The 25557-nt window shown below is 43.6% G+C and overlaps 1 protein-coding gene across 1 annotated transcript in view; it reads right to left on the bottom strand.

Annotated features, from left to right (window-relative positions):
• The window catches only part of LOC106603997 (reticulon-4 receptor-like 1), a 127954-nt gene extending 103969 nt beyond the window's left edge, over positions 1-23985 (bottom strand). The window contains exon 1 of the mRNA XM_045717432.1: positions 23702-23985. Coding sequence (XP_045573388.1) covers positions 23702-23711 — 10 coding nt within the window. The 5' untranslated portion in view covers positions 23712-23985. The remainder of the gene's footprint in view (positions 1-23701) is intronic.
• Positions 23986-25557: the final 1572 nt, after the last annotated feature.

The following is a 25557-nucleotide window of genomic DNA, read 5'->3' as shown; positions in this document are numbered from 1 at the left end:
ACAGAATAACAACAACAAAAAATCCAGAATAAAGCATGTCAAAAATGTTATAAATTGATTTGCATTTTAATGAGGGAAATAAGTATTTGACCCCCTCTCAATCAGAAAGATTTCTGGCTCCCAGGTGTCTTTTATGCAGGTAATGAGCTGAGATTAGGAGCACACTCTTAAAGGGAGTGCTCCTAACCACAGCTTGTTACCTGTAAAAAAGACACCTGTCCACAGAAGCAATCAATCAATCAGATTCCAAACTCTCCACCATGGACAAGACCAAAGAGCTCTCCAAGGATGTCAGGGACAAGATTGTAGACCTACACATGGCTGGAATGGGCTACAAGACCATCGCCAAGCAGCTTGGTGAGAAGGTGACAACAGCTGGTGCGATTATTCGCAAATGGAAGAAACACAAAATAACTGTCAATCTCCCTCAGCCTGGGGCTCCATGTAAGATCTCACCTCGTGGAGTTGCAATGATGATGAGAACAGTGAGGAATCAGCCCAGAACTACATGGGAGGATCTTGTCAATGATCTCAAGGCAGCTGGGACCATAGTCACCAAGAAAACAATTGGTAACACACTACGCCGTGAAGGACTGAAATCCTGCAGAGCCCGCAAGGTCCCCCTGCTCAAGAAAGCACATATACATGCCCGTCTGAAGTTTGCCAATGAACATCTGAATGATTCAGAGGACAACTGGGTGAAAGAGTTGTGGTCAGATGAGACCAAAATGGAGCTCTTTGGCATCAACTCAACTCGCTGTGTTTGGAGGAGGAGGAATGCTGCCTATGACCTCAAGAACACCATCCCCACCGTCAAACATGGAGGTGGAAACATTATGCTTTGGGGGTGTTTTTCTGGTAAGGGGACAGGACAACTTCACCGCATCAAAGGGACGATGGACGGGGCCATGTACCGTCAAATCTTGGGTGAGAACCTCCTTCCCTAAGCCAGGGCATTGAAAATGGGTCGTGGATGGGTATTCCAGCATGACAATGACACAAAACACACGGCCAAGGCAACAAAAGAGTGGCTCAAGAAGAAGCACATTAAGGTCCTGGAATGGCCTAGCCAGTCTCCAGACCTTAATCCCATAGAAAATCTGTGGAGGGAGCTGAAGGTTCGAGTTGCCAAACATCAGCCTCGAAACATTAATGACTTGGAGAAGATCTGCAAAGAGGAGTGGGACAAAATCCCTCCTGAGATGTGTGCAAACCTGGTGGCCAACTACAAGAAACATCTGATCTCTGTGATTGCCAACAAGGGTTTTGCCACCAAGTACTAAGTCATGTTTTGCAGAGGGGTCAAATACTTATTTCCCTCATTAAAATGCAAATTATTTTATAAAATTTTTGACATGCGTTTTTCTGGAATTGTTGTTGTTATTCTGTCTCTCACTGTTCAAATAAACCTACCATTAAAATTATAGACTGATCATTTCTTTGTCAGTGGGCAAACGTACAAAATCAGCAGGGGATCAAATACTTTTTTCCCCCACTGTAGCAACCAGACTCGCTGGAGACAAACAGAAGAGAAAAATTAATCAGGGGCATGATGAACCTAGTGTGTAAGAGCTAGGAGGGGATTTAAGCAGAGGATTATGGGGTTTCAGATCTGTTTCCCAGACATGTTGAGGTGATTATACTGGTATTAAGATTCACTCCGCCTCCAGTTTCCACACACACAACATTCTAAATCCTCACTACAACCTGTTGGTTCTACTACCCAGTTCATTCTAAATACTAGAACCTGTTGGTTCTACTACCCAGTTCATTCTAAATCCTCACTACAACCTGTTGGTTCTACTACCCAGTTCATTCTAAATACTAGAACCTGTTGGTTCTACTACCCAGTTCATTCTAAATACTACAACCTGTTGGTTCTACTACCCAGTTCATTCTAAATACTAGAACCTGTTGGTTCTACTACCCAGTTCATTCTAAATCCTCACTACAACCTGTTGGTTCTACTACCCAGTTCATTCTAAATACTAGAACCTGTTGGTTCTACTACCCAGTTCATTCTAAATACTAGAACCTGTTGGTTCTACTACCCAGTTCATTCTAAATCCTCACTACAACCTGTTGGTTCTACTACCCAGTTCATTCTAAATCCTCACTACAACCTGTTGGTTCTACTACCCAGTTCATTCTAAATCCTCACTACAACCTGTTGGTTCTACTACCCAGTTCATTCTAAATACTAGAACCTGTTGGTTCTACTACCCAGTTCATTCTAAATCCTCACACAACCTGTTGGTTCTACTACCCAGTTCATTCTAAATACTAGAACCTGTTGGTTCTACTACCCAGTTCATTCTAAATACTAGAACCTGTTGGTTCTACTACCCAGTTCATTCTAAATCCTCACTGCAACCTGTTGGTTCTACTACCCAGTTCATTCTAAATACTAGAACCTGTTGGTTCTACTACCCAGTTCATTCTAAATCCTCACCACAACCTGTTGGTTCTACTACCCAGTTCATTCTAAATCCTCACTGCAACCTGTTGGTTCTACTACCCAGTTCATTCTAAATACTAGAACCTGTTGGTTCTACTACCCAGTTCATTCTAAATCCTCACTACAACCTGTTGGTTCTACTACCCAGTTCATTCTAAATACTAGAACCTGTTGGTTCTACTACCCAGTTCATTCTAAATCCTCACTACAACCTGTTGGTTCTACTACCCAGTTCATTCTAAATCCTCACCACAACCTGTTGGTTCTACTACCCAGTTCATTCTAAATACTAGAACCTGTTGGTTCTACTACCCAGTTCATTCTAAATCCTCACTACAACCTGTTGGTTCTACTACCCAGTTCATTCTAAATCCTCACCACAACCTGTTGGTTCTACTACCCAGTTCATTCTAAATACTAGAACCTGTTGGTTCTACTACCCAGTTCATTCTAAATCCTAGAACCTGTTGGTTCTACTACCCAGTTCATTCTAAATCCTCACTTCAACCTATTGGTTCTACTACCCAGTTCATTCTAAATCCTCACTGCAACCTGTTGGTTCTACTACCCAGTTCATTCTAAATCCTCACTGCAACCTGTTGGTTCTACTACCCAGTTCATTCTAAATACTCAACAACCTGTTGGTTCTACTACCCAGTTCATTCTAAATCCTCACTTCAACCTGTTGGTTCTACTACCCAGTTCATTCTAAATCCTCACCGCAACCTGTTGGTTCTACTACCCAGTTCATTCTAAATCCTCACTTCAACCTGTTGGTTCTACTACCCATTTCATTCTAAATCCTCACCACAACCTGTTTGTTCTACTACCCAGTTCATTCTAAATCCTCACTAGAACCTGTTGGTTCTACTACCCATTTCATTCTAAATCCTCACCACAACCTGTTGGTTCTACTACCCAGTTCATTCTAAATACTAGAACCTGTTGGTTCTACTACCCATTTCATTCTAAATCCTCACCACAACCTGTTGGTTCTACTACCCAGTTCATTCTAAATACTAGAACCTGTTGGTTCTACTACCCAGTTCATTCTAAATACTAGAACCTGTTGGTTCTACTACCCAGTTCATTCTAAATACTACAACCTGTTGGTTCTACTACCCAGTTCATTCTAAATACTAGAACCTGTTGGTTCTACTACCCAGTTCATTCTAAATACTGCAACCTGTTGGTTCTACTACCCAGTTCATTCTAAATACTAGAACCTGTTGGTTCTACTACCCAGTTCATTCTAAATACTAGAACCTGTTGGTTCTACTACCCAGTTCATTCTAAATCCTCACTACAACCTGTTGGTTCTACTACCCAGTTCATTCTAAATCCTCACTACAACCTGTTGGGTCTACTACCCAGTTCATTCTAAATCCTCACTACAACCTGTTGGTTCTACTACCCAGTTCATTCTAAATACTAGAACCTGTTGGTTCTACTACCCAGTTCATTCTAAATCCTCACTACAACCTGTTGGTTCTACTACCCAGTTCATTCTAAATACTAGAACCTGTTGGTTCTACTACCCAGTTCATTCTAAATACTAGAACCTGTTGGTTCTACTACCCAGTTCATTCTAAATCCTCACTGCAACCTGTTGGTTCTACTACCCAGTTCATTCTAAATACTAGAACCTGTTGGTTCTACTACCCAGTTCATTCTAAATCCTCACCACAACCTGTTGGTTCTACTACCCAGTTCATTCTAAATCCTCACTGCAACCTGTTGGTTCTACTACCCAGTTCATTCTAAATACTAGAACCTGTTGGTTCTACTACCCAGTTCATTCTAAATCCTCACTACAACCTGTTGGTTCTACTACCCAGTTCATTCTAAATACTAGAACCTGTTGGTTCTACTACCCAGTTCATTCTAAATCCTCACTACAACCTGTTGGTTCTACTACCCAGTTCATTCTAAATCCTCACCACAACCTGTTGGTTCTACTACCCAGTTCATTCTAAATACTAGAACCTGTTGGTTCTACTACCCAGTTCATTCTAAATCCTCACTACAACCTGTTGGTTCTACTACCCAGTTCATTCTAAATCCTCACCACAACCTGTTGGTTCTACTACCCAGTTCATTCTAAATACTAGAACCTGTTGGTTCTACTACCCAGTTCATTCTAAATCCTCACTACAACCTGTTGGTTCTACTACCCAGTTCATTCTAAATACTAGAACCTGTTGGTTCTACTACCCAGTTCATTCTAAATCCTCACTTCAACCTGTTGGTTCTACTACCCAGTTCATTCTAAATACTAAAACCTGTTGGTTCTACTACCCAGTTCATTCTAAATCCTCACTTCAACCTGTTGGTTCTACTACCCAGTTCATTCTAAATACTAGAACCTGTTGGTTCTACTACCCAGTTCATTCTAAATCCTCACTGCAACCTGTTGGTTCTACTACCCAGTTCATTCTAAATCCTCACTGCAACCTGTTGGTTCTACTACCCAGTTCATTCTAAATCCTCACTACAACCTGTTGGTTCTACTACCCAGTTCATTCTAAATCCTCACTACAACCTGTTGGTTCTACTACCCAGTTCATTCTAAATCTCACTAGAACCTGTTGGTTCTACTACCCAGTTCATTCTAAATCCTAGAACCTGTTGGTTCTACTACCCAGTTCATTCTAAATCCTCACTTCAACCTGTTGGTTCTACTACCCAGTTCATTCTAAATCCTCACTGCAACCTGTTGGTTCTACTACCCAGTTCATTCTAAATCCTCACTGCAACCTGTTGGTTCTACTACCCAGTTCATTCTAAATACTAGAACCTGTTGGTTCTACTACCCAGTTCATTCTAAATCCTCACTTCAACCTGTTGGTTCTACTACCCAGTTCATTCTAAATCCTCACCGCAACCTGTTGGTTCTACTACCCAGTTCATTCTAAATCCTCACTTCAACCTGTTGGTTCTACTACCCATTTCATTCTAAATCCTCACCACAACCTGTTTGTTCTACTACCCAGTTCATTCTAAATACTAGAACCTGTTGGTTCTACTACCCATTTCATTCTAAATCCTCACCACAACCTGTTGGTTCTACTACCCAGTTCATTCTAAATACTAGAACCTGTTGGTTCTACTACCCATTTCATTCTAAATCCTCACCACAACCTGTTGGTTCTACTACCCAGTTCATTCTAAATACTAGAACCTGTTGGTTCTACTACCCAGTTCATTCTAAATACTAGAACCTGTTGGTTCTACTACCCATTTCATTCTAAATACTAGAACCTGTTGGTTCTACTACCCATTTCATTCTAAATACTAGAACCTGTTGGTTCTACTACCCAGTTCATTCTAAATACTAGAACCTGTTGGTTCTACTACCCAGTTCATTCTAAATACTAGAACCTGTTGGTTCTACTACCCAGTTCATTCCACTACCATCGAAATACCACATCCTAAAAGCTTCTCCTTGGCTTACTGAGCAAGAAGTCCAGAAACATGGAAAATGGCCTCACTAATCTACTACTGCAGGTTTTACTACACCAGGATACAAATACACATTCCCTGTTTAATAACACAATATGAGGTAGAGGCACATATAAGATGGTATGAAGTATCACTCATCTACTAGTTAACTGTACAGGATGAACCCACTACAGCCTGGTTATTACCACCAGAACAGGATGAACCCACTACAGCCTGGTTATTACCACCAGAACAGGATGAACCCACTACAGCCTGGTTAATAGCACCAGAACAGGATGAACCCACTACAGCCTGGTTAATAGCACCAGAACAGGATGAACCCACTACAGCCTGGTTAATACCACCAGAACAGGATGAACCCACTACAGCCTGGTTAATACCACCAGAACAGGATGAACCCACTACAGCCTGGTTAATACCACCAGAACAGGATGAACCCACTACAGCCTGGTTAATACCACCAGAACAGGATGAACCCACTACAGCCTGGTTAATACCACCAGAACAGGATGAACCCACTACAGCCTGGTTAATAGCACCAGAACAGGATGAACCCACTACAGCCTGGTTAATACCACCAGAACAGGATGAACCCACTACAGCCTGGTTATTACCACCAGAACAGGATGAACCCACTACAGCCTGGTTAATACCACCAGAACAGGATGAACCCACTACAGCCTGGTTATTACCACCAGAACAGGATGAACCCACTACAGCCTGGTTAATAGCACCAGAACAGGATGAACCCACTACAGCCTGGTTAATAGCACCAGAACAGGATGAACCCACTACAGCCTGGTTTATAGCACCAGAACAGGATGAACCCACTACAGCCTGGTTAATAGCACCAGAACAGGATGAACCCACTACAGCCTGGTTATTACCACCAGAACAGGATGAACCCACTACAGCCTGGTTAATACCACCAGAACAGGATGAACCCACTACAGCCTGGTTAATACCACCAGAACAGGATGAACCCACTACAGCCTGGTTAATACCACCAGAACAGGATGAACCCACTACAGCCGGGTTTATAGTAAGTCACCAGAACATGTGATGTACAGACACATACAGAATCAGCTCCGACTCTAATATTCTGTTAAATACATGACCTTCAGAAATTGACACCATTCATTACTTTAATATTCTGTTAAATACATGACCTTTTTACATTGACACCACTCATGTCCTCTTTTGCCACCAAAATATCAAATGTTTTCTGAATATAATTATTTTTTTGGGGAAATGGCAAAGCCCACACCAACAGAGACAGAGAGCGAGAGAGACAGAGAGCGAGAGAGACAGAGAGCGAGAGAGACAGAGAGCGAGAGAGACAGAGAGCGAGAGAGACAGAGACAGAGAGAGACAGAGACAGAGAGAGACAGAGACAGAGAGTGATCAAGCCATCGAGCGAGAGACAGAGAGAGCGAGCGACCAAAATATCCAAACACTTAGATACCACATCACAGTAAAGAAGGCACCTACCTACCTACCTACCTACCTACCTACCTACCTACCTACCTACCTACCTACCTACCTACATACATACATATATATATAGTTAGTTGATGTTAACCAGGCAAACGATGTTAAGCAGGCAAACGGCAAAAGAAGCACAACTGAAATTGATAGAAAACAAAAAGACCAGAGATGACAACTGGTTTGATGCAGATTGTAAAATTTAAGGAAAAAACGTAGAACCTATCCAACCAAAAGCACAGAGAGACAAATAAAGGTGAATTAGGCCTTCATTACTGTGAGACTTTAAAACTCTATAAACGTACAATCAGAACCCAAAAAGCACAGTACAACAGCAAGCAGCTGACAAATTGAGGAGTCCATAAACACAAACTACTTCTGGCAAAAAAAATGTCAAAACTAAAAAAATTGACACAAACGGAGAACAACGCCAAATTCATGAGAAGTTGAATGGATTAGAAAAAGCTATAAAGAACAATTAAAATCCATCTCCACTTACTGACCAGGAGCTCTATAAGAAACTTCAGGCCCTCAAATTTAAAAAAGCATGCGGACCTGATGGCATCCTAAATGAGATGCTCAAACTCACTAGTGCAAAATTTCAATTGGCTGTATTAAAACTGTTTCATTTGATCCTGAGTGTAGGTTATTTCCCAGACATCTGGAATCAAGGACTCATAACCCCAATCTTTAAGAGCCTAGACAAATTTGACCCTAACAATTACAGAGGCATTTGTGTGAACAGTAACCTGGGGAAGGTTTTCTGTAGTATTATAAATGTAAGATTTCTAAACTTCCTTAATAACCACAATGTTTTGAGTAAAAGCAAATTAGGATTTACACCAAAACATCGCACGACTGATCATATTTACACCCTACACACCCTGATAGATAAGCATGTCCACCAAAATAATACAAAAATGTACACTTGCTTTATTGACTTCCAAAAAGCATTTGATTCTATTTGGCATACAGGACTGTTCTACAAAGTTATTGAAAGTGGTGTAGGGGGTAAAACATATGGCATATTTAAATCAATGTATACTTGCAATACATGCAGCATCAAAATTGGCAAGAAAATAACAGAATTCTTTAACAAGGTGCGGGGCCTTCGCCAGGGTTGCAATCTGAACCCTGCACTCTTCAATATTTAAATCAATGAATTGGCCACTATTCTAGAAAAATCCTCAGCCCCTGGTGTTAGTTTCCACAATTCAGAGGTTAAATGCCTTCTCTTCGCAGATGACCTATGCCTGCTATCACCTACAGCACATGGCCTGCCGCAGAGCCTGGACATGCTAAAGCAGTACTGCCAGACCTGGGCACTGGCAGTAAACCCCCACAGCACATGGCCTACAGCAGAGCCTGGACCTGCTAGAGCAGTACTGCCAGACCTGGGCCCTGGCAGTAAACCCCCACAGCACATGGCCTGCAGCAGAGCCTGGACCTGCTAGAGCAGTACTGCCAGACCTGGGCACTGGCAGTAAACCCCGACAGCACATGGCCTGCAGCAGAGCCTGGACCTGCTAGAGCAGTACCGCCAGACCTGGGCACTGGCAGTAAACCCCCACAGCACATGGCCTGCAGCAGAGCCTGGACCTGCTAGAGCAGTACTGCCAGACCTGGGCACTGGCAGTAAACCCCAAAAAGACTTAAAATAATGATTTTCCAGAGAAGATCCAGATCTCAGGGAATTAGACAAAAGTTCTCAATTGGTACAGAACATATAGAGTACTGCACACATTACAATTACTTAGGTTTTAAAATAAGCTCAACTGGACACCTTAATGATGCAGTGAATGAACTGAGAGAGAAAGCACACAGGTCATTCTACGCCATTAAAAAACTAATTCAAATTGAAATACCTATTAAAATTTGGCTAAAACTAATTGAATATCTCATGGAACCAATTGCACTTTATGGCAGCGAGGTGTGGGGTCCACTTGCAAAACAAAAGTTCACCAAATGGGAAAAACACCACACTGAAACCCTGCACGCAGAGTTCTGTAAGATTCTCCTACATGTCCAGAGGAAGAAAAAAAAAAGAGCAATTCAGTTTTGGAAACATCTAAAATACTGTGACCCCTCTCATATCATTACCAAGCCCTGCAATGAGCTGAGCAAAGAGTCCCCTCATCCAGCTGGTCCTGGGGCAGAGTTCATAAACCTGTTCTATTAACACACTGAAGCCTCAGGACCAGAACATCCAATCAATCAGATCAAAACAAATTACAACACAGTCAAAACAAAACTACATTGCTTATTGGGAAACACAAGCACCAAGCAAAATGCAGAGCCATCTGGCCCTAAATCGACAGTACACCGTGGCCAACTATTTGACCATGGTTACTGATCAAAACCTTAGAAAAACCTTGACAAAGTCCAGGCTCAGTGAGCACAGCCTTGCCATTGAGAAGGGTAGACACAGCAAGACCTGGCTCCCTGTAGAGGAAAGGCAGTGCAACCACTGCACCACAGCAGAACCTGAGACAGAGCTGCATTTCCTGACAAAATGCTACCTTCCATAAGATGAGGGACAGTGTGTGACAGACCAATCAACGTGCACATGTCCTCGATGCTTATTGTTAAATGTATGGTTGTTTTGACCCTTAGTAATTGTTATTGTTATTGTTGTTATTGTTGTCCCGTTGACAATTTGGATTCTTATTATTTTAATATCCAAAGTAAGCTTTGGCGATATGTACATTGTTACGTCATGCCAATAAAGCAAATTGAATTGAGAAAGAGGAGATGTACCGATAGAGAGAGGGAAAGAGAGAGGAGAGGTACCGAAGAGAGAGAGAGAGAGAGAGAGAGACAGAGAGACAGAGAGAGAGAGAGACAGAGAGACAGAGAGAGAGAGAGAGAGAGAGAGAGACAGAGAGACAGAGAGAGAGAGAGAGAGAGAGAGAGAGACAGACAGACAGAGAGAGAGAGAGAGAGAGAGAGAGAGAGAGAGAGAGAGAGAGACAGACAGAGACAGAGACAGAGAGAGAGAGAGCGGGAGAGAGAGAGAGAGATAAAGGGGAGGGAGAAAGTATGAGAATGAGTATGAAAGAGAGGAAGGGTGAGAGAGGGAGAGAGAATCTTTGTTGTCATTGTTCATGTTGATATTTGTTGCTGTTATTTATAGGCTCAGACTGATAAGAGGCTACTGTATTCCAACTTAGTACAGTGTGTGTGTGTGTGTGTGTGTGCGCGAGAGAAAGAGGAAAGGAGAGAAAGAGAGCAAGACGGGGGGGAGAGAAAGCTATTAACCACCCCATTCACAAAATTGGTTAGCTTCCGACTACAGTGATTCAAGTTGCCGTGGCTTGCTATATAAAGCAGGCAGACAGGCATCGAGGCATTCAGTTACTGTTTGATTAAACGTTAGAATGGGCTAAACGAGTGACCTAAGCAACTTTGAGCGTGGTATGATCGTCGGTGTCAGACGTGGCAGTTTCAGTATGTCAGAAATGGCCCTCCTGGGCTTTTCACACACACAACAGTATCAACACTAGGGGTTTTCAAACTCATTCAATGGAGGGCTGCTGGTTTTTTGGTTTTTCCTTTCAATTAAGACCAAGACAACCAGGTGAGTGAAAACCCGCAGACACTCGGCCCTCAAATGGAATGAGATTGACACGTGTGGTCTAGTGTTTACAGAGAATGGTGCGACAAACAAAAAACATCTAGCCAACGGCAGTCCTGTGGGCGAAAACAGTTTGTTGGCAAGTAACAGCGTATAGTACAACAGTGGTGTGCAGAACGGCAAATCGGAATGCACAGCTCGTCGGTCCTGGTCACGGATTGGCTATTGCAGCAGACTTTTTGGCGTAAGCAGCATGAGTCCATGCCTGGTGTCAACGGTAGAGGCTGGTGGTGGTGTTCTGGTGTGGGGAATGTTTTTCTGGTCCATTGATACCAATTGAGCAATGTTTCTATGTCCTGAGGAATTCAGGCTGGGTCCGAACCGGTAACTAGGTGGGTGTACATAATAAACTGTCCACTGAGTGTGCATCTTTGTCTCACCCCCCGGCCCCGAGGGAAGAAATCCCCCTCACCCATTAAGACAGAGGAGATAACACCGCTAATCGCTAACTGTTCCTGCATGTTAGCTCAGCTGGCTACACTTCCCAAAATGGCACCCTCTTCCCTATTTATTTGGGCCAGAACCCTTCCTGGTTCTATGACAGACCTTCTAATGACAGGATACGATACAACTTTATTGTCCATAGTTTACAGCAAACAGGAATGTGTCTTTTGATCTCTTCATTTCTCAATCCCCCCCACACGGTTCAGAGGAACATAGGGTCAAGCTGCACTGTATGGAGAGCATGTTGTAGGGTTAAGGGCCTTGCTCAATAGCCCAACGGTAGGATGTGAACCCAGCTACCTTGCTCTGAGTATCTCCCTGATGATTTTTAGAACTCAAAACACATTCTAACCGTTCTGATTGGTCCCAGAAACCGATGGGTTGGGTCAGAGCCAGAACACACGTGGGTAAAGAGGCTTTTTGAAAATACGTCGTTGCGCTTTGATACTCTGATTGTTTAGAGATAATCCAAATCGCTGATGACTTTGTGTACAACAACCCCTCATTTTGACGTCCCCACAAAACAACGTTACACTCAGGCTGAAGTCTGTAGCGAACAGAGAGCAGCGGAAGAACGCCGTTTGAGTCGTCAGGTAAGAACCCAGTTGCCAGATGAATTTCCCCCTGTTTATCCAGCGCTTGGCCCGGGATTCTAACAAGCGAACTTTCAGGCCACAGATCCTACTCCTTAGCTGCTGGGCTACCTACCACCCCCATGGAAATGGTTGGAAACAGAGCTAAGCTGTGAGGCGGTTCTGCCGGGCTCAGTCGCTCTCTCCCTCTCTCTCCCTCCCCCCCTTTCCCTCCCTCTTCTACAAGGCTGAGCGCATCTGCCTGGTGGATAACTCAATGTTCCAGCTTTGGCATTTAGTCACACACACACAGACCAAGACAACAGCTTCTCCCTGTGTATCAATGCCACAAGCGACACAAAAGCTCCCTCCCTCCCTGGTGTTGTGTTCAGTGTAATCAGAGGTGTAGAAGGTTTAGCCTACACCACTCTCTTCCACAATAAACCAGATATAAATAAAAACTCTGTGTGTGTGTATGTGTGTGTGTGTGTGTGTGTGTTTTGTGTTGAGTGGCCCACTCAAAGGGCAGACCTATAGCCAACACACAGTAAAATAGTGCCAACAGACAGAAGGAGTTTGGGCCAAGCATCTAAAGAATGGGTGAGAGGGTACTTGAATGAATCTCCAAATCGCTGTAGGAGGGCATTTCCCCACGATTGTGGTCCATACGCTTTCAGATTTGTTATTTAGTATATAGTATTATATCCATCTATGAATTTGAGAGCGGTTACAATTCCCTAGCCCCATCCCTCAATTGTTTATCCCCCCCCCCCAAAAAAAAAGAAAGTGCCGGGCACGAATTTTGTTGTTGTTTGAATCACGGACTGCAGCTTTAACCTTTTACTGCAATGGGTTAAATCAGGGTCCCACGGAGTATTGATTGGTAGTCTTAAACAAATCTACTTTGAAACCAAAGTATACACCTCACACACATGGTTTGAAGAAAATACCATGTCTAATATAGAGTTGAAATGTATTTCATTTTGAGTTTGCATCCCAATATTACCCAGTCAAAGGTTTGGACACACCTACTCAAACATTTTTTTTAAACTATTTTCTACATTGTACAATAATAGTGAAGACATCAAAACCATGAAATAGCACATTTCGAATTATGTAGTAACCAAAGTGTTAGAAGAATCTAAAATATATTTTAATTTGTTTAAGTAGCCACCTTTGCCTTGCTGACAGCTTTGCACACTCTTGGCATTCTCTCAACCACCTATATGAGGTAGTCACCTGGAATGCATTTCAAATCAACAGGTGTGCCTTGTTAAAAGTTAATTTGTGGAATTTCTTTCCTTAATGAGTTTGAGACAATCAGTTGTGTTGTGACAAGGTAGGGTTGGTATACAGAAGATAGCCCTATTCAGTAAATAGCTTGGCACACTCCTGGCATTCTCTCAACCAGCTTCACCTGGAATGGCCCAAGCAAGTTTCTTCTTCTGATATGTGTCCTTTAGTAGTGGTTTCTTTGCAGCAATTCGAAAATGAAGGACTGATTCGCACAGTCTCCTCTGAACAGTTGATGTTGAGGTGTGTCTGTTACTTGAACTCTGAAGAATTTATTTGGGCTGCAATTTCTGAGGCTGGTAACTCTAATGAACTTATCCTCTGCAGCAGAGGGAACTCTGGGTCTTCCTTTCCTGTGGCGGTCCTCATGAGAGCCCGTTTCATCATAGATGTTGATGGTTCTTGCGACTGCACTTGAAGAAACTTTCAAAGTTCTTGAAATTTTCCGTATTGACTGACCTTCATATCTTAAGGTAATGGACTGTCATTTCTCTTCGCTTATTTGAGCTGTTCTTGCCATAATATGAACTTGGTCTTTTACCAAATAGGGCTATCTTCTGTATACCAACTCTACCTTGTCACAACACAACTGATTGGCTCAAACGCATTAAGGAAAGAAATTCCACAAATGAACTTTTAACAAGGAACACCTCTTGATTTTAAATGCATTCTAGGTGACTAAACGCATTAAGGAGGACATAAACTCCAAAAATGTACTTTTAACAAAAGTCACACTAACTGAAATGCATTCCAGGTGACTACCTCATGAAGCTGGTTGATGCAATGCCAAGAGTGTGCAAAGCTGTCACCAAGGCAAAGGGTGGCTATTTTGAAGAATCTCATAAATAAATCAAAATATATTTATATAACACTTTTTTGGTTACTACATGATTCCATGTGTTGTTTTATAGTTTTGATATCTTCAATATTATTCGAAAATGTAGAAAATTGTTAAAGAAAATAAATAAATAAATAAGGAAAACCCTTGAATGAGTGGGTGTGTCCAAACCTTTGACTGGTACTGTATTTCACATCAAATAAGACTGAAACATAACAAAACCGTTTGACATAGAAACACAAAAAAGCCATTCTGTAGTAGAGAGAACAGCCTATGACTGGGGTGGCGTCTTGGACAATTTGTAGGGCTGACACGGCCTGCTATAGAGGTCCTGGATGACAGGAAGCTTGGCCCCAGTGATGTACTGGGCCGTACGCGTCACCCTCTGTAGTGCCTTGCGGTCTGAGGCCGAGCAGTTGCCATACCGGGCCTATCGACGATGCAGGTGTAGAACTTCTTGAGGATGTGAGGACCTATGCCCAATCTTTTCAGTCTTCTGAGGGGTAATAGGAATTGTCATGCCCTCTTTACAACTGTCTTGGTGTGCTTGGACCATGATAGTTTGTTGGCGATGTGGAAACCAAGGAACTTGAAGCTCTCAACCTGCTCCATTACATCCCCGTCAATGAGAATAGGGGCGCGCTCGGTCCTCCTTTTCCTGTAGTCCACAATCATCTCCTTTGTCTTGATCACGTTGAGGCAGAGGTTGTTATCCTGGCACCACACTGCCAGGTCTCCGACCTCTTCCCTATAGGCTGTCTCATCGTTCATCAGGACTACCACCGTTGTGTCGTTGGCAAGCTTAATGATGGTGTTGGAGTCGTGCATAGGCCATGGCTGAACAGTGAGTACAGGAGGGGACCTAGCACGCACCCCTGAGGGGCCCCCGTGATGAAGATCACCTTGGCGGATGTGTTATTGCCTACCCTTACCACCTGGGGGCGGCCCGTCAGGAAGTCCAGGATCCAGTTGCAGAGGCAGGTGTTTAGTCCCAGTGTCCTTAGCTTAGTGATGAGCTTGGAGGACACTATGGTGCTGAATGCTGAGCTGTAGTCAATGAATAGCATTCTCACATAAGTGTTCCTTTTGTCCTGGTGGGAAAGGGCAGTGTGGAGTGCAATAGAGAATGCAACATCTGTGGATCTGTTGGGGCGGTATGCAAATTGGAGTGGGTCTAGGGTTTCTGGGATAATGGTGTTGATGTGAGCCATGACCTGCCTTTCAAAGCACTTCATGGCTACAGACGTGAGTGCTACGGGTCGGTAGGCATTTAGGTAGGCTACCTTGGTGTTCTTGGGCACTATGGTGGTCTGTTTGAAACATGTTGGACTCAGACAGGGAGAGGTTGAAAATGTCAGTGAAGACACTTGCCAGTTGGTCAGCGCATGCTTGGAGTACATGTCCTGGTAATCCGTCTGGCCCTGCGGCCTTGTGAATGTAGACCTGTTTAAAGGTCTTACTCGCATCGGCTATGGAGAGCGTGATCACACAGTCGTCCAGAACAGCTGATGCTCTCATGCATGCTTCAGTGTTGCTTGCCTCGAAGCGAGTATAGAAGTTATTTAGCTCGTCTGGTAGGCTCATGTCAATGGGCAGCTCGCAGCTGTGCTTCCCTTTTGTAATCCGTAATAGTTTGCAAGCCCTGCCACATCCAACGAGCGTCAGAGCCGGTGTAGTACAATTCAATCTTAGTCCTTGTATTGACACTTTGCCTGTTTGATGGTTCCTCAGAGGGCATAGTGGGACTTATTATAAGCGTCTAGATTAGAGCCCCGCTCCTTGAAAGTGGCAGCTCTACCCTTTAGCTCAGTGCGGATGTTGCCTGTAATCCATGGCTTCTGGTTGGGGTATGTACGTACGGTCACTGTGGGGATGACGTCATCGATGCACTTATTGATGAAGCCAGTGACTGAGATGGTATATTCCTCAATGCCATCGGATGAATCCCGGAACATATTCCAGTCTGTGCTAGCAAAACAGTCCTGTAGCTTAGCATCTGCATCATCTGACCACTTCCTTAAGGAGCGAGTCACTGGTACTTCCTGCTTTTGCATGCAAATTGGAATCAGGAGGATAGAGTATGCTGCAGTAGTTTGTGTCGGGGGGCTAGGGTCAGTCTGATATATCTGGAGTATTTCTCCAGTGTCCTGTGTGAATTTAAGTATGCTCTCTCTAATTCTCTGTCAGGGGACCTGAGCCCTAGGACCATGCCTCAGGACTACCTGGCATGACTCCTCCTTGCTGTCCCCAGTCCACCTGGCCGTGCTGCTGCTCCAGTTTCAACTGTTCTGCCTGCAGCTATGGAACCCTGACATGTTCACCGGACGTGCTACCTGTCTCAGACCTGCTGTTTTCAACTCTCTAGAGACAGCAGGAGCGGTAGAGATACTCTGAATGATCGTCTATGAAAAGCCAACTGACATTTAATCTTGAGGTGTTGACTTGTTGCACCCTCGACAACTACTGTGATTATTATTATTATTTGACCATGCTGGTCATTTATGAAAGTTTGAACATCTTGGCCATGTTCTGTTATAATCTCCACCCGGCACAGCAGAAGAGGACTGGCCACCCCTCATAGCCTGGTTCCTCTCTAGGTTTCTTCCTAGGTTTTTCCTAGCCACCGTGCTTCTACACCTGCATTGCTTGCTGTTTGGGGTTTTAAGCTGGGTTTCTGTACAGCACATTGAGATATCAGCTGATGTAAGAAAGGCTATATAAATACATTTGATATGATTTGATTTGATTTAGAGTATGGTCAGATTTGCCAAATGGAGGGCGAGGGAGGGCTTTGTACGCATCTCTGTGTGTGGAGTAAAGGTGGTCTAGAGTTTTTTTTCCCCCTCTGGTTGATCATGCCGGTAGAAATTAGGTGAAAGGATTCAAGTTTCCTTACATTAAAGTCCCCGGCCACTAGGAGCGCCACCTCTGGATGAGCATTTTCTTGTTTGCATATGGCCTTATACAGCTCGTTGAGTGCCGTCTTAGTAACAGCATCGGTATGTGGTGGTAAATAGACAGTTACGAAAAATATAGATGAAAACTCTCTTGGTAAATAGTGTGGTCTATAGCTTATCATGAGATACTCTACCTCAGGTGAGCAAAACCTCGAGACTTCCTTCATATTAGATTTCATGCACCAGCTGTTGTTGACAAATAGACACAGACCACCACACCTTGTCTTACCGGAGGCAGCTGTTCTATCTTGCCGATGCACGGAAACTCAGCCAGCTGTACATTATCCATGTCATCGTTCAGCCACGACTTGATGAAACATAAGATATTACAGTTAATGTTCCATTGGTATAGTCGTGATCGGAGCTCATCCGTTTTGTTATCCGATGATTGCACGTTGGCTAATAGGACTGATGGTAGAGGGGGATTACTCACTCGCCGTCGGATCCTTACAAGGCACCCCGACCTACGTCCCCGATATCTCCGTCTCTCCTTCATGTGAACGACGGGGATTTGGGTCTTGTCAGGTGTCTGAAGTAAATCATTCGCGTCCGACTCGTTAAAGGAAAAAATAATAATAATCTTTGTCCAGTACGAGGTGAGTAATCGCTGTCCTGATATCTAGAAGTTCTTTCCATTTTCATAAGAGACGGTGGCAGAAACATTATGTACAAAATAAGTTACAAATAACGTGAAAAAACACACAATAACACAACCCCCCCTCTCTCGCTCTCATTTGTTTTCTCCATCGCTCTCTCTCTGTTTGGTAGTAGTGAAGTAAAGGTGATGGACAGAGATAACTGGGACAAATCAGGGACAAACCATCTCCACATTACACCACATTTCAGCACTTCCACTGACAGACAGCTGCATATTCAGCACACAGATACATGGCCGTTTATCGTGTGTGGTGGTGGATGGGCGGTAAGAAACTCAGCCAGTCTCGTAAACAAACAAGCACACACAAACAAACATCTCTGGCCTATTTATTCCAGTCCACACACACACAGCCACCGGTCACCAGTCTAGGCCCATACGGTTTCATCAGTAATGAGGACAGAGCCAAGTGGCCTAACCCATAATGATCTTTGTGTGTGTATGTGTGTGTGAGACAGACCGATGGTATTCTCTCGATATCAGGCATATGCAACTGACGGCCCCGTATGCTCCCCTATTGTAGGCCTACGGACAATTTTTTTTTTTAGGAACTCAGTCGGGGCTTCAACTTACTGTTGAGAGATAGAATAATGGAATACCCAAGGAGCAATTGGAAAATGTGGTCGTGCATCAGCAAATCACTCAATTAGCCCGTGTCAGCTAAACATTTTTAGATTGGTAAATTATCTGGTCGAATTACAGACCGGCATTGATCATCAGTTATATTAAAAACTACACATTTTTCTCTGCCCCATGGCAAAATGAGTAGAATTGCATGAAAGGAGTTATATACAGTGGCAAGAAAAAGTATGTGAACCTTTAGGAAATACCTGGATTTCTGCATAAATTGGTCATAAAATTTGATCTGATCTTCAGGTCACAACAATAGATAAACACATTCTGCTTAAACTAATAACACACAAACAATTATACGTGTTCATGTCTTTATTGAACCCACCGTGTAAACATTCACAGTGTAGGGTGGGAAAAGTATGTGAACCCTTGGATTTAATTACTGGTTGACCCTCCTTTGGCAGGAATAACCTCAACCAAACGTTTTCTGTAGTTGCAGATCAGACTTGCACAATGGTCAGGAGGAATTTTGGACCATTCCTCTTTACTAAACTGTTCTAGATCAGCAATATTCAAGGATGTCTGTTGTGACCTGATCTCTTGAAGTCATGCCACAGCATCTAAATCGAGTTGAGGTCAGGACTCTGACTGGGCCACTCCAGAAGGCGTATTTTCTTCTGTTGAAGCCATTCTGTTGTTGATTTACTTCTGTGTTTTGGGTCGTCGTCCTGTTGCGTCACCTAAGTTCTGTTGAGCTTCAATTGGCGGACAGATAGCCTAACATTCTCCTGCAAAATGTCTTGATAAACTTGGGAATTCGTGTTTCCGTCGATGATAGCAAGCTGTCCAGACCCTGAGGCAGCAAAGCAGCCACAAACCATACTTTACAGTTGGGGTGAGGTTTTGATGTTGGTGTGCTGTGCCTTTTTTTCTCCACACAGTGTTGTGTGTTCCTTCCAAACAACTCCACTGTAGTTTCATCTGTCCACAGAATATTTTACAAGTAGCGCTGTGGAAAATCCAGGTGCACTTTTGCAAACTTCAGACATGGAACAATGTTTTTTTTGGACAGCAGTGGCTTCTTCCGTGGTGTCCTCCCATGAACACCATTCTTGCTTAGTGTTTTACATATCAGAGACTCGCCAACAGAGATGTTAGCATGTTCCAGAGATTTCTTCAGCTGACACTCTAGGATTCCTCTTAACCTCATTGAGCATTCTGCGCTGTGCTCTTGCAGTCATCTTTGCAGGACGGCCACTCCTAGGGAGAGAAGCAACAGTGCTGAACTTTCTCCCAATTACAGTCAATTTGTCTTACTGTGGACTGATGAACATCAAGGCTTTTAGAGATACTTTTGTAACCCTTTCCAGCTTTATGCAAGGCAACAATTCTTAATTTTAATCTTAGGTCTTCTGAGATCTATTTTTTTTTCGAGGCATGGTTCACATCAGGCATTGCTTCTTGTGAATAACAATCTCAAATTTTGTGAGTGTTTTTTTATAGGGCAGGGCAGCTCTAACCAACATCTTCAATCTCGTCTCATTGATTGGACTCCAGGTTAGCTGACTCCTGAATCCAATTAGCTTTTGGAGAAGTCATTAGCCTAGGAGTTCACATACTTTTTCCAAACCTACACTGTGAATGTTTAAATGATGTATTCAATATAGACAAGAAAAATACAATAATTGGTGTGTTAATAGTTTAAGCAGACTGAGTTTGTCTGTTGTTGTGATTGAGATGAAGATCAGATCAAATGTGATGACCAATTTATGCAAAAATCTGTAATTGCTAAATCTTCTCTCCACCCCATGGCAAAACGTGTAGATTTGCAGCAAACTTGCTTTAAAACGGTAAGATTTTCTCTACACCCCATGGCGAAATGCAGCTTCTACCTGGCGCACACTGCTCACACCCCAACAGCTTCTACCTGGCCGTCACTGCTCACACCCCGACAGCTTCTACCTGGCCGACACTGTTCACACCCTGACTGTATTTCAGCTTGTACATGACTCATCTAATCAAATCAAATTTGATTTGTCACATGCGCCGAATACAACAATCCGTTAACCAACAACGTTAAGGAAAAAAAGTAAATAATAGATAAGTAAAAAGTAACAAATAATTAAACAGCAGCAGTAAAATAACAATAGCGAGGCTATATACAGGGGGGTACCTGTACAGAGTCAATGTGCGGGGGCACCGGTTAGTTGAGGTAATATGTACATGTTGTAGAGTTACAGTGACTATGCATAGATTATAAACAGAGAGTAGCAGCAGTGTAAAAGAGGGGTCTGGGTAGCCATTTGATTAGCTGGTCAGGAGTCTTATGGCTTTGGGGTAGAAGCTGTTAAGATGCCTTTTGGACCTAGACTTGCTGTGCGGTAGCAGAGAGCTCAGTCCATGACTAGGGTGGCTGGAGTCTTTGACAATTTTTATATAATTAGTATTATATGTATATAAAAGAGAGAGAGAGAGACAGAGAGAGACAGAGAGAGAGAGAGAGAGAGAGACAGAGAGAGACAGAGAGAGAGAGAGAGAGAGAGACAGAGAGAGAGAGAGACAGAAAGAGAGAGACAGAAAGAGAGAGACAGAGAGAGAGAGAGACAGAAAGAGAGAGACAGAGAGAGAGAGAGAGAGAGACAGAGAGAGAGAGAGAGAGAGACAGAGAGAGACAGAAAGAGAGAGACAGAGAGAGTTCATGGTTCCACAATTGCAGCTCTGCTGTTTACACAGACAGGCACCCTTTTAAAAAAGGACCAATGCAACCGTTTTAATCTCTTTTCAAACAGCCTTCCAGTAAAAGGGCATTATATACACTGCTCAAAAAAATAAAGGGAACACTTAAACAACACAATGTAACTCCAAGTCAATCACACTTCTGTGAAATCAAACTGTCCACTTAGGAAGCAACACTGATTGACAATAAATTTCACATGCTGTTGTGCAAATGGAATAGACAACAGGTGGAAATTATTGGCAATTAGCAAGACACCCCCAATAAAGGAGTGGTTCTGCAGGTGGGGACCACAGACCACTTCTCAGTTCCTATGCTTCCTGGCTGATGTTTTGGTCACTTTTGAATGCTGGCGGTGCTTTCACTCTAGTGGTAGCATGAGACAGAGTCTACAACCCACACAAGTGGCTCAGGTAGTGCAGCTCATCCAGGATGGCACATCAATGCGAGCTGTGGCAAGAAGGTTTGCTGTGTCTGTCAGCGTAGTGTCCAGAGCATGGAGGCGCTACCAGGAGACAGGCCAGTACATCAGGAGATGTGGAGGAGGCCGTAGGAGGGCAACAACCCAGCAGCAGGACCGCTACCTCCGCCTTTGTGCAAGGAGGAGCAGGAGAAGCACTGCCAGAGCCCTGCAAAATGACCTCCAGCAGGCCACAAATGTGCATGTTTCTGCTCAAACGGTCAGAAACAGACTCCATGAGGGTGGTATGAAGGCCCGATGTCCACAGGTGGGGGTTGTGCTTACAGCCCAACACCGTGCAGGACGTTTGGCATTTGCCAGAGAACACCAAGATTGGCAAATTCGCCACTGGCGCCCTGTGCTCTTCACAGATGAAAGCAGGTTCACACTGAACACGTGACAGACGTGACAGAGTCTGGAGACGCCGTGGAGAACGTTCTGCTGCCTGCAACATCCTCCAGCATGACCGGTTTGGCGGTGGGTCAGTCATGGTGTGGGGTGGCATTTCTTTGGGGGGCCGCACAGCCCTCCATGTGCTCGCCAGAGGTAGCCTGACTACCATTAGGTACCGAGATGAGATCCTCAGACCCCTTGTGAGACCATATTGCTGGTGCGGTTGGCCCTGGGTTCCTCCTAATGCAAGACAATGCTAGACCTCATGTGGCTGGAGTGTGTCAGCAGTTCCTGCAAGAGGAAGGCATTGATGCTATGGACTGGCCCGCCCGTTCCCCAGACCTGAATCCAATTGAGCACATCTGGGACATCATGTCTCGCTCCATCCACCAACGCCACGTTGCACCACAGACTGCCCAGGAGTTGGCGGATGCTTTAGTCCAGGTCTAGGAGGAGATCCCTCAGGAGACCATCCGCCACCTCATCAGGAGCATGCCCAGGCATTGTAGGGAGGTCATACGGGCACATGGAGGCCACACACACTACTGAGCCTCATTTTGACTTGTTTTAAGGACATTACATCAAAGTTGGATCAGCCTGTAGTGTGGTTTTCCACTTTAATTTTGAGTGTGACTCCAAATCCAGACCTCCATGGGTTGATAAATTGGATTTCCATTGATTATTTTTGTGTGATTTTGTTGTCAGCACATTCAACTATGTAAAGAAAAAAAGTATTTAATAAGATTATTTCTTTCATTCAGATCTAGGATATGTTGTTTAAGTGTTCCCTTTATTTTTTTGAGCAGGAGATATATATATATATAAATACATATAAAAACACAGGATATCACGTTTTTAACTGCTCTGGGCCTTTAATAGCAAAGTGCTGATGTTGGATATGAACCACATCTTGGTATTAAAAATGTATCATTTTTACAGCAACATTGGAGCTTTACAGAAACCTCTCTCTCTCTCTCTCTGTCTGTGTGTCTTCCTCTCTCTGTGTCTCTCTCTCTCTGTGTCTGTGTGTCTTCCTCTCTCTGTCTCTCTCTCCGTTAACGCTCCCGGTCCCCGGGGCCCATTGACTCTCTTGGCGCTTGTTCCTCGAACCGCTGTCTCGTCACCCAGCCGCTCGAGAAGGTCAGAAAGTCGCCGTCTAGGCGCGCGGATGCACGCACACACAGACACACTAAACTGCAGTGCGGCACCGGTATTCTATTTTTAAAGAATAATATAACGTGATATTGATAAATATTTGATTCCCGCCGAACGAAGCCGAGCTGAGCGATGTGGGGGGATTAGAGGCATTTCATCTAACGGCGCTCATAAAGACCAACACACTCTAGGATTTGACAACGTACTGGGAAGCCACATCGCACACTTCTGCCAACACAGACCTCTCGGTAGACTACACAAGCGCGCACACACACCTGGATAGTTCACATCTGGTAACCTCTGTAGTCGACAGCCTATACATAGACCGAGCGACCACACACACACACACACACACGCACACACACACACACACACACCGTTCCAAGTCGTGATAGAACGCTAGTCTACTGTAGGTAGGTCACCATAAACACACATTCCCAAAGCTCTCAGCGCAGGAAACACAATGTCATACATTTCCAGCACACTTTTGTCATATATATATATATATCCACACAAACAAAACAAACAAATAGCCGACGTAAAAACATTACAGCGATAGACTAAATGAAAAAAAAGTAAGAATCGTACCTTTAAACATGTTGAAGGCGGTTGTTCTATCCGTCTAGTCTATGTAGGCTATCCTAGTTTGATTCCCATCCTCCTTGGACGTCTCTTTCGGCCGAATGTAGCCTACTTGTCAGGCGTTTTCTCCGGTCTGAAATGAACAGTGTTGACGGGCAGAGTTGAAAACATACCCGCAGATATTCCCGACAGAGGAGAAGTTAAAGCGTCTGGAAGAATCTATCAAAACAATACAAGATGCACTATCTATTCCAAACGCAAGGCAGGCAGGCGCAGCTTGTGTTTTGACAGCCAAGCTACCACACACTGGGCGCGTTCGAGCAGATCACTTTTCTGAAGTCGTTGACCATCATTTGGTCACCGCCTTTCAAAGTGTGTTGCGTTATGGTTATAAAAAATGTGTCCCGACTTGCGACTACATTTCCACTGCATGAGCTTTATAAAAATCATGTGATCAAAGGTCATGCAGTTTTCGATAAAAATCCCCTTTAAAGTCTCGGCAGTTACTTCTCACCAACTGCAGCATGCAGCAAACACCTGCATTGTGGGAGGTACTATTTGTCAACCAATCATAAGGGTGTTTTTTGTTTGACCCAAGCAAATCAGGCCAAATAGATGACTGAAACAGGAAGCAACTTTTCTGCAAATCTGTAACTACAGCAGATACAAAAAAATTAAAGTGATATTTGACCAGTGGGGGCTCCTCAGAGGAGGAAGGGGAGGACCATCCTCCTCAGTGAATTTCATAAAAATGGTGAAACATAAAAAAAAGTTCGAATTTTCTGATAAAAGTATACTAAATATATTCACGTCACCAAATAATTGATTAAAACGAACTGTTTTTCAACTAAGGTCTACTGCCTAGGGCAGCAGGTAGACTAGTGGTTAGAGTGTTGGGCCAGTAACTGAAAGGTTGCTAGATCAAATCCCTGAGCTGATAAAGTGAAAATCTGTTGTTCTGCCCCTGAACAAGGCAGTTAACCCACTGTTCCTAGGCTGTCATTGTTGTTAACTGACTTGCCTAGTTAAAAAAAAAAAATGTAGCCTCAACAGCACTCTGTAGGGTAGCACCATGGTGTAGCCAGAGGACAGATAGCTTCCATCCTCCTCTGGGTACATTGTCTTCAATACAAAACCTAGGAGGCTCATGGTTCTCACCCCCTTCCATAGACTTACAGAGTAATTATGACAACTTCCGGAGGATGTCCTCCAACCTATCAGAGCTCTTGCAGCATGAACTGACATGTTGTCCACCCAATCAAAGGATCAGAGAATTAATCTAGTACTGAAAGCATAAGCTACGGCTAGCTAGCACTGCAGTGCATAAAATGTGGAGAGTAGTTGACTCAAAGAGAGAGACAATAGTTGAACAGTTATTAACAAATTAATTTCTACCAAAATGAGGAGAAGCAAGAGAAAGAGAGAGAGAGAGCAAGCTATATTTTGTAGTGCATTCGGAAAGTATTCAGACCCCTTCCCTTTTCCACATTTTGTTACGTTACAGCCTTATTCTAACATGGATTAACAGTTCTAACAGTCAGTTTCTTAACAGGTGAATGTTTATCAATAATTGGAAGAAGACATTTCATAAATTCATCAAGTGCAGCATCTGGATGCTCCTCATTAATCACATCACACCAAGAAATATTTTTAGCATCATCCACATAAGAGTCACAGCAAAATCTTTTGTATGTTCTTTTATACACTATTTTAGGCCCAGCTTTTGGAACGTTGTCTTTCCTGGATATAGCCAGTACGTATATTGTGATCACTGCATCCAATGGGTACGGATACAGATTTTGAACAAAGTTCTACAGTATTAGTAGAAATGTGATCAATACATGTGGATAATCTTGTTCCTG

Source organism: Salmo salar, chromosome ssa04 (assembly GCF_905237065.1).
Source record: "Salmo salar chromosome ssa04, Ssal_v3.1, whole genome shotgun sequence".
Taxonomy (NCBI): Eukaryota; Metazoa; Chordata; class Actinopteri; order Salmoniformes; family Salmonidae; genus Salmo; species Salmo salar.
This window is presented reverse-complemented; position numbering and strand designations above follow the sequence as displayed.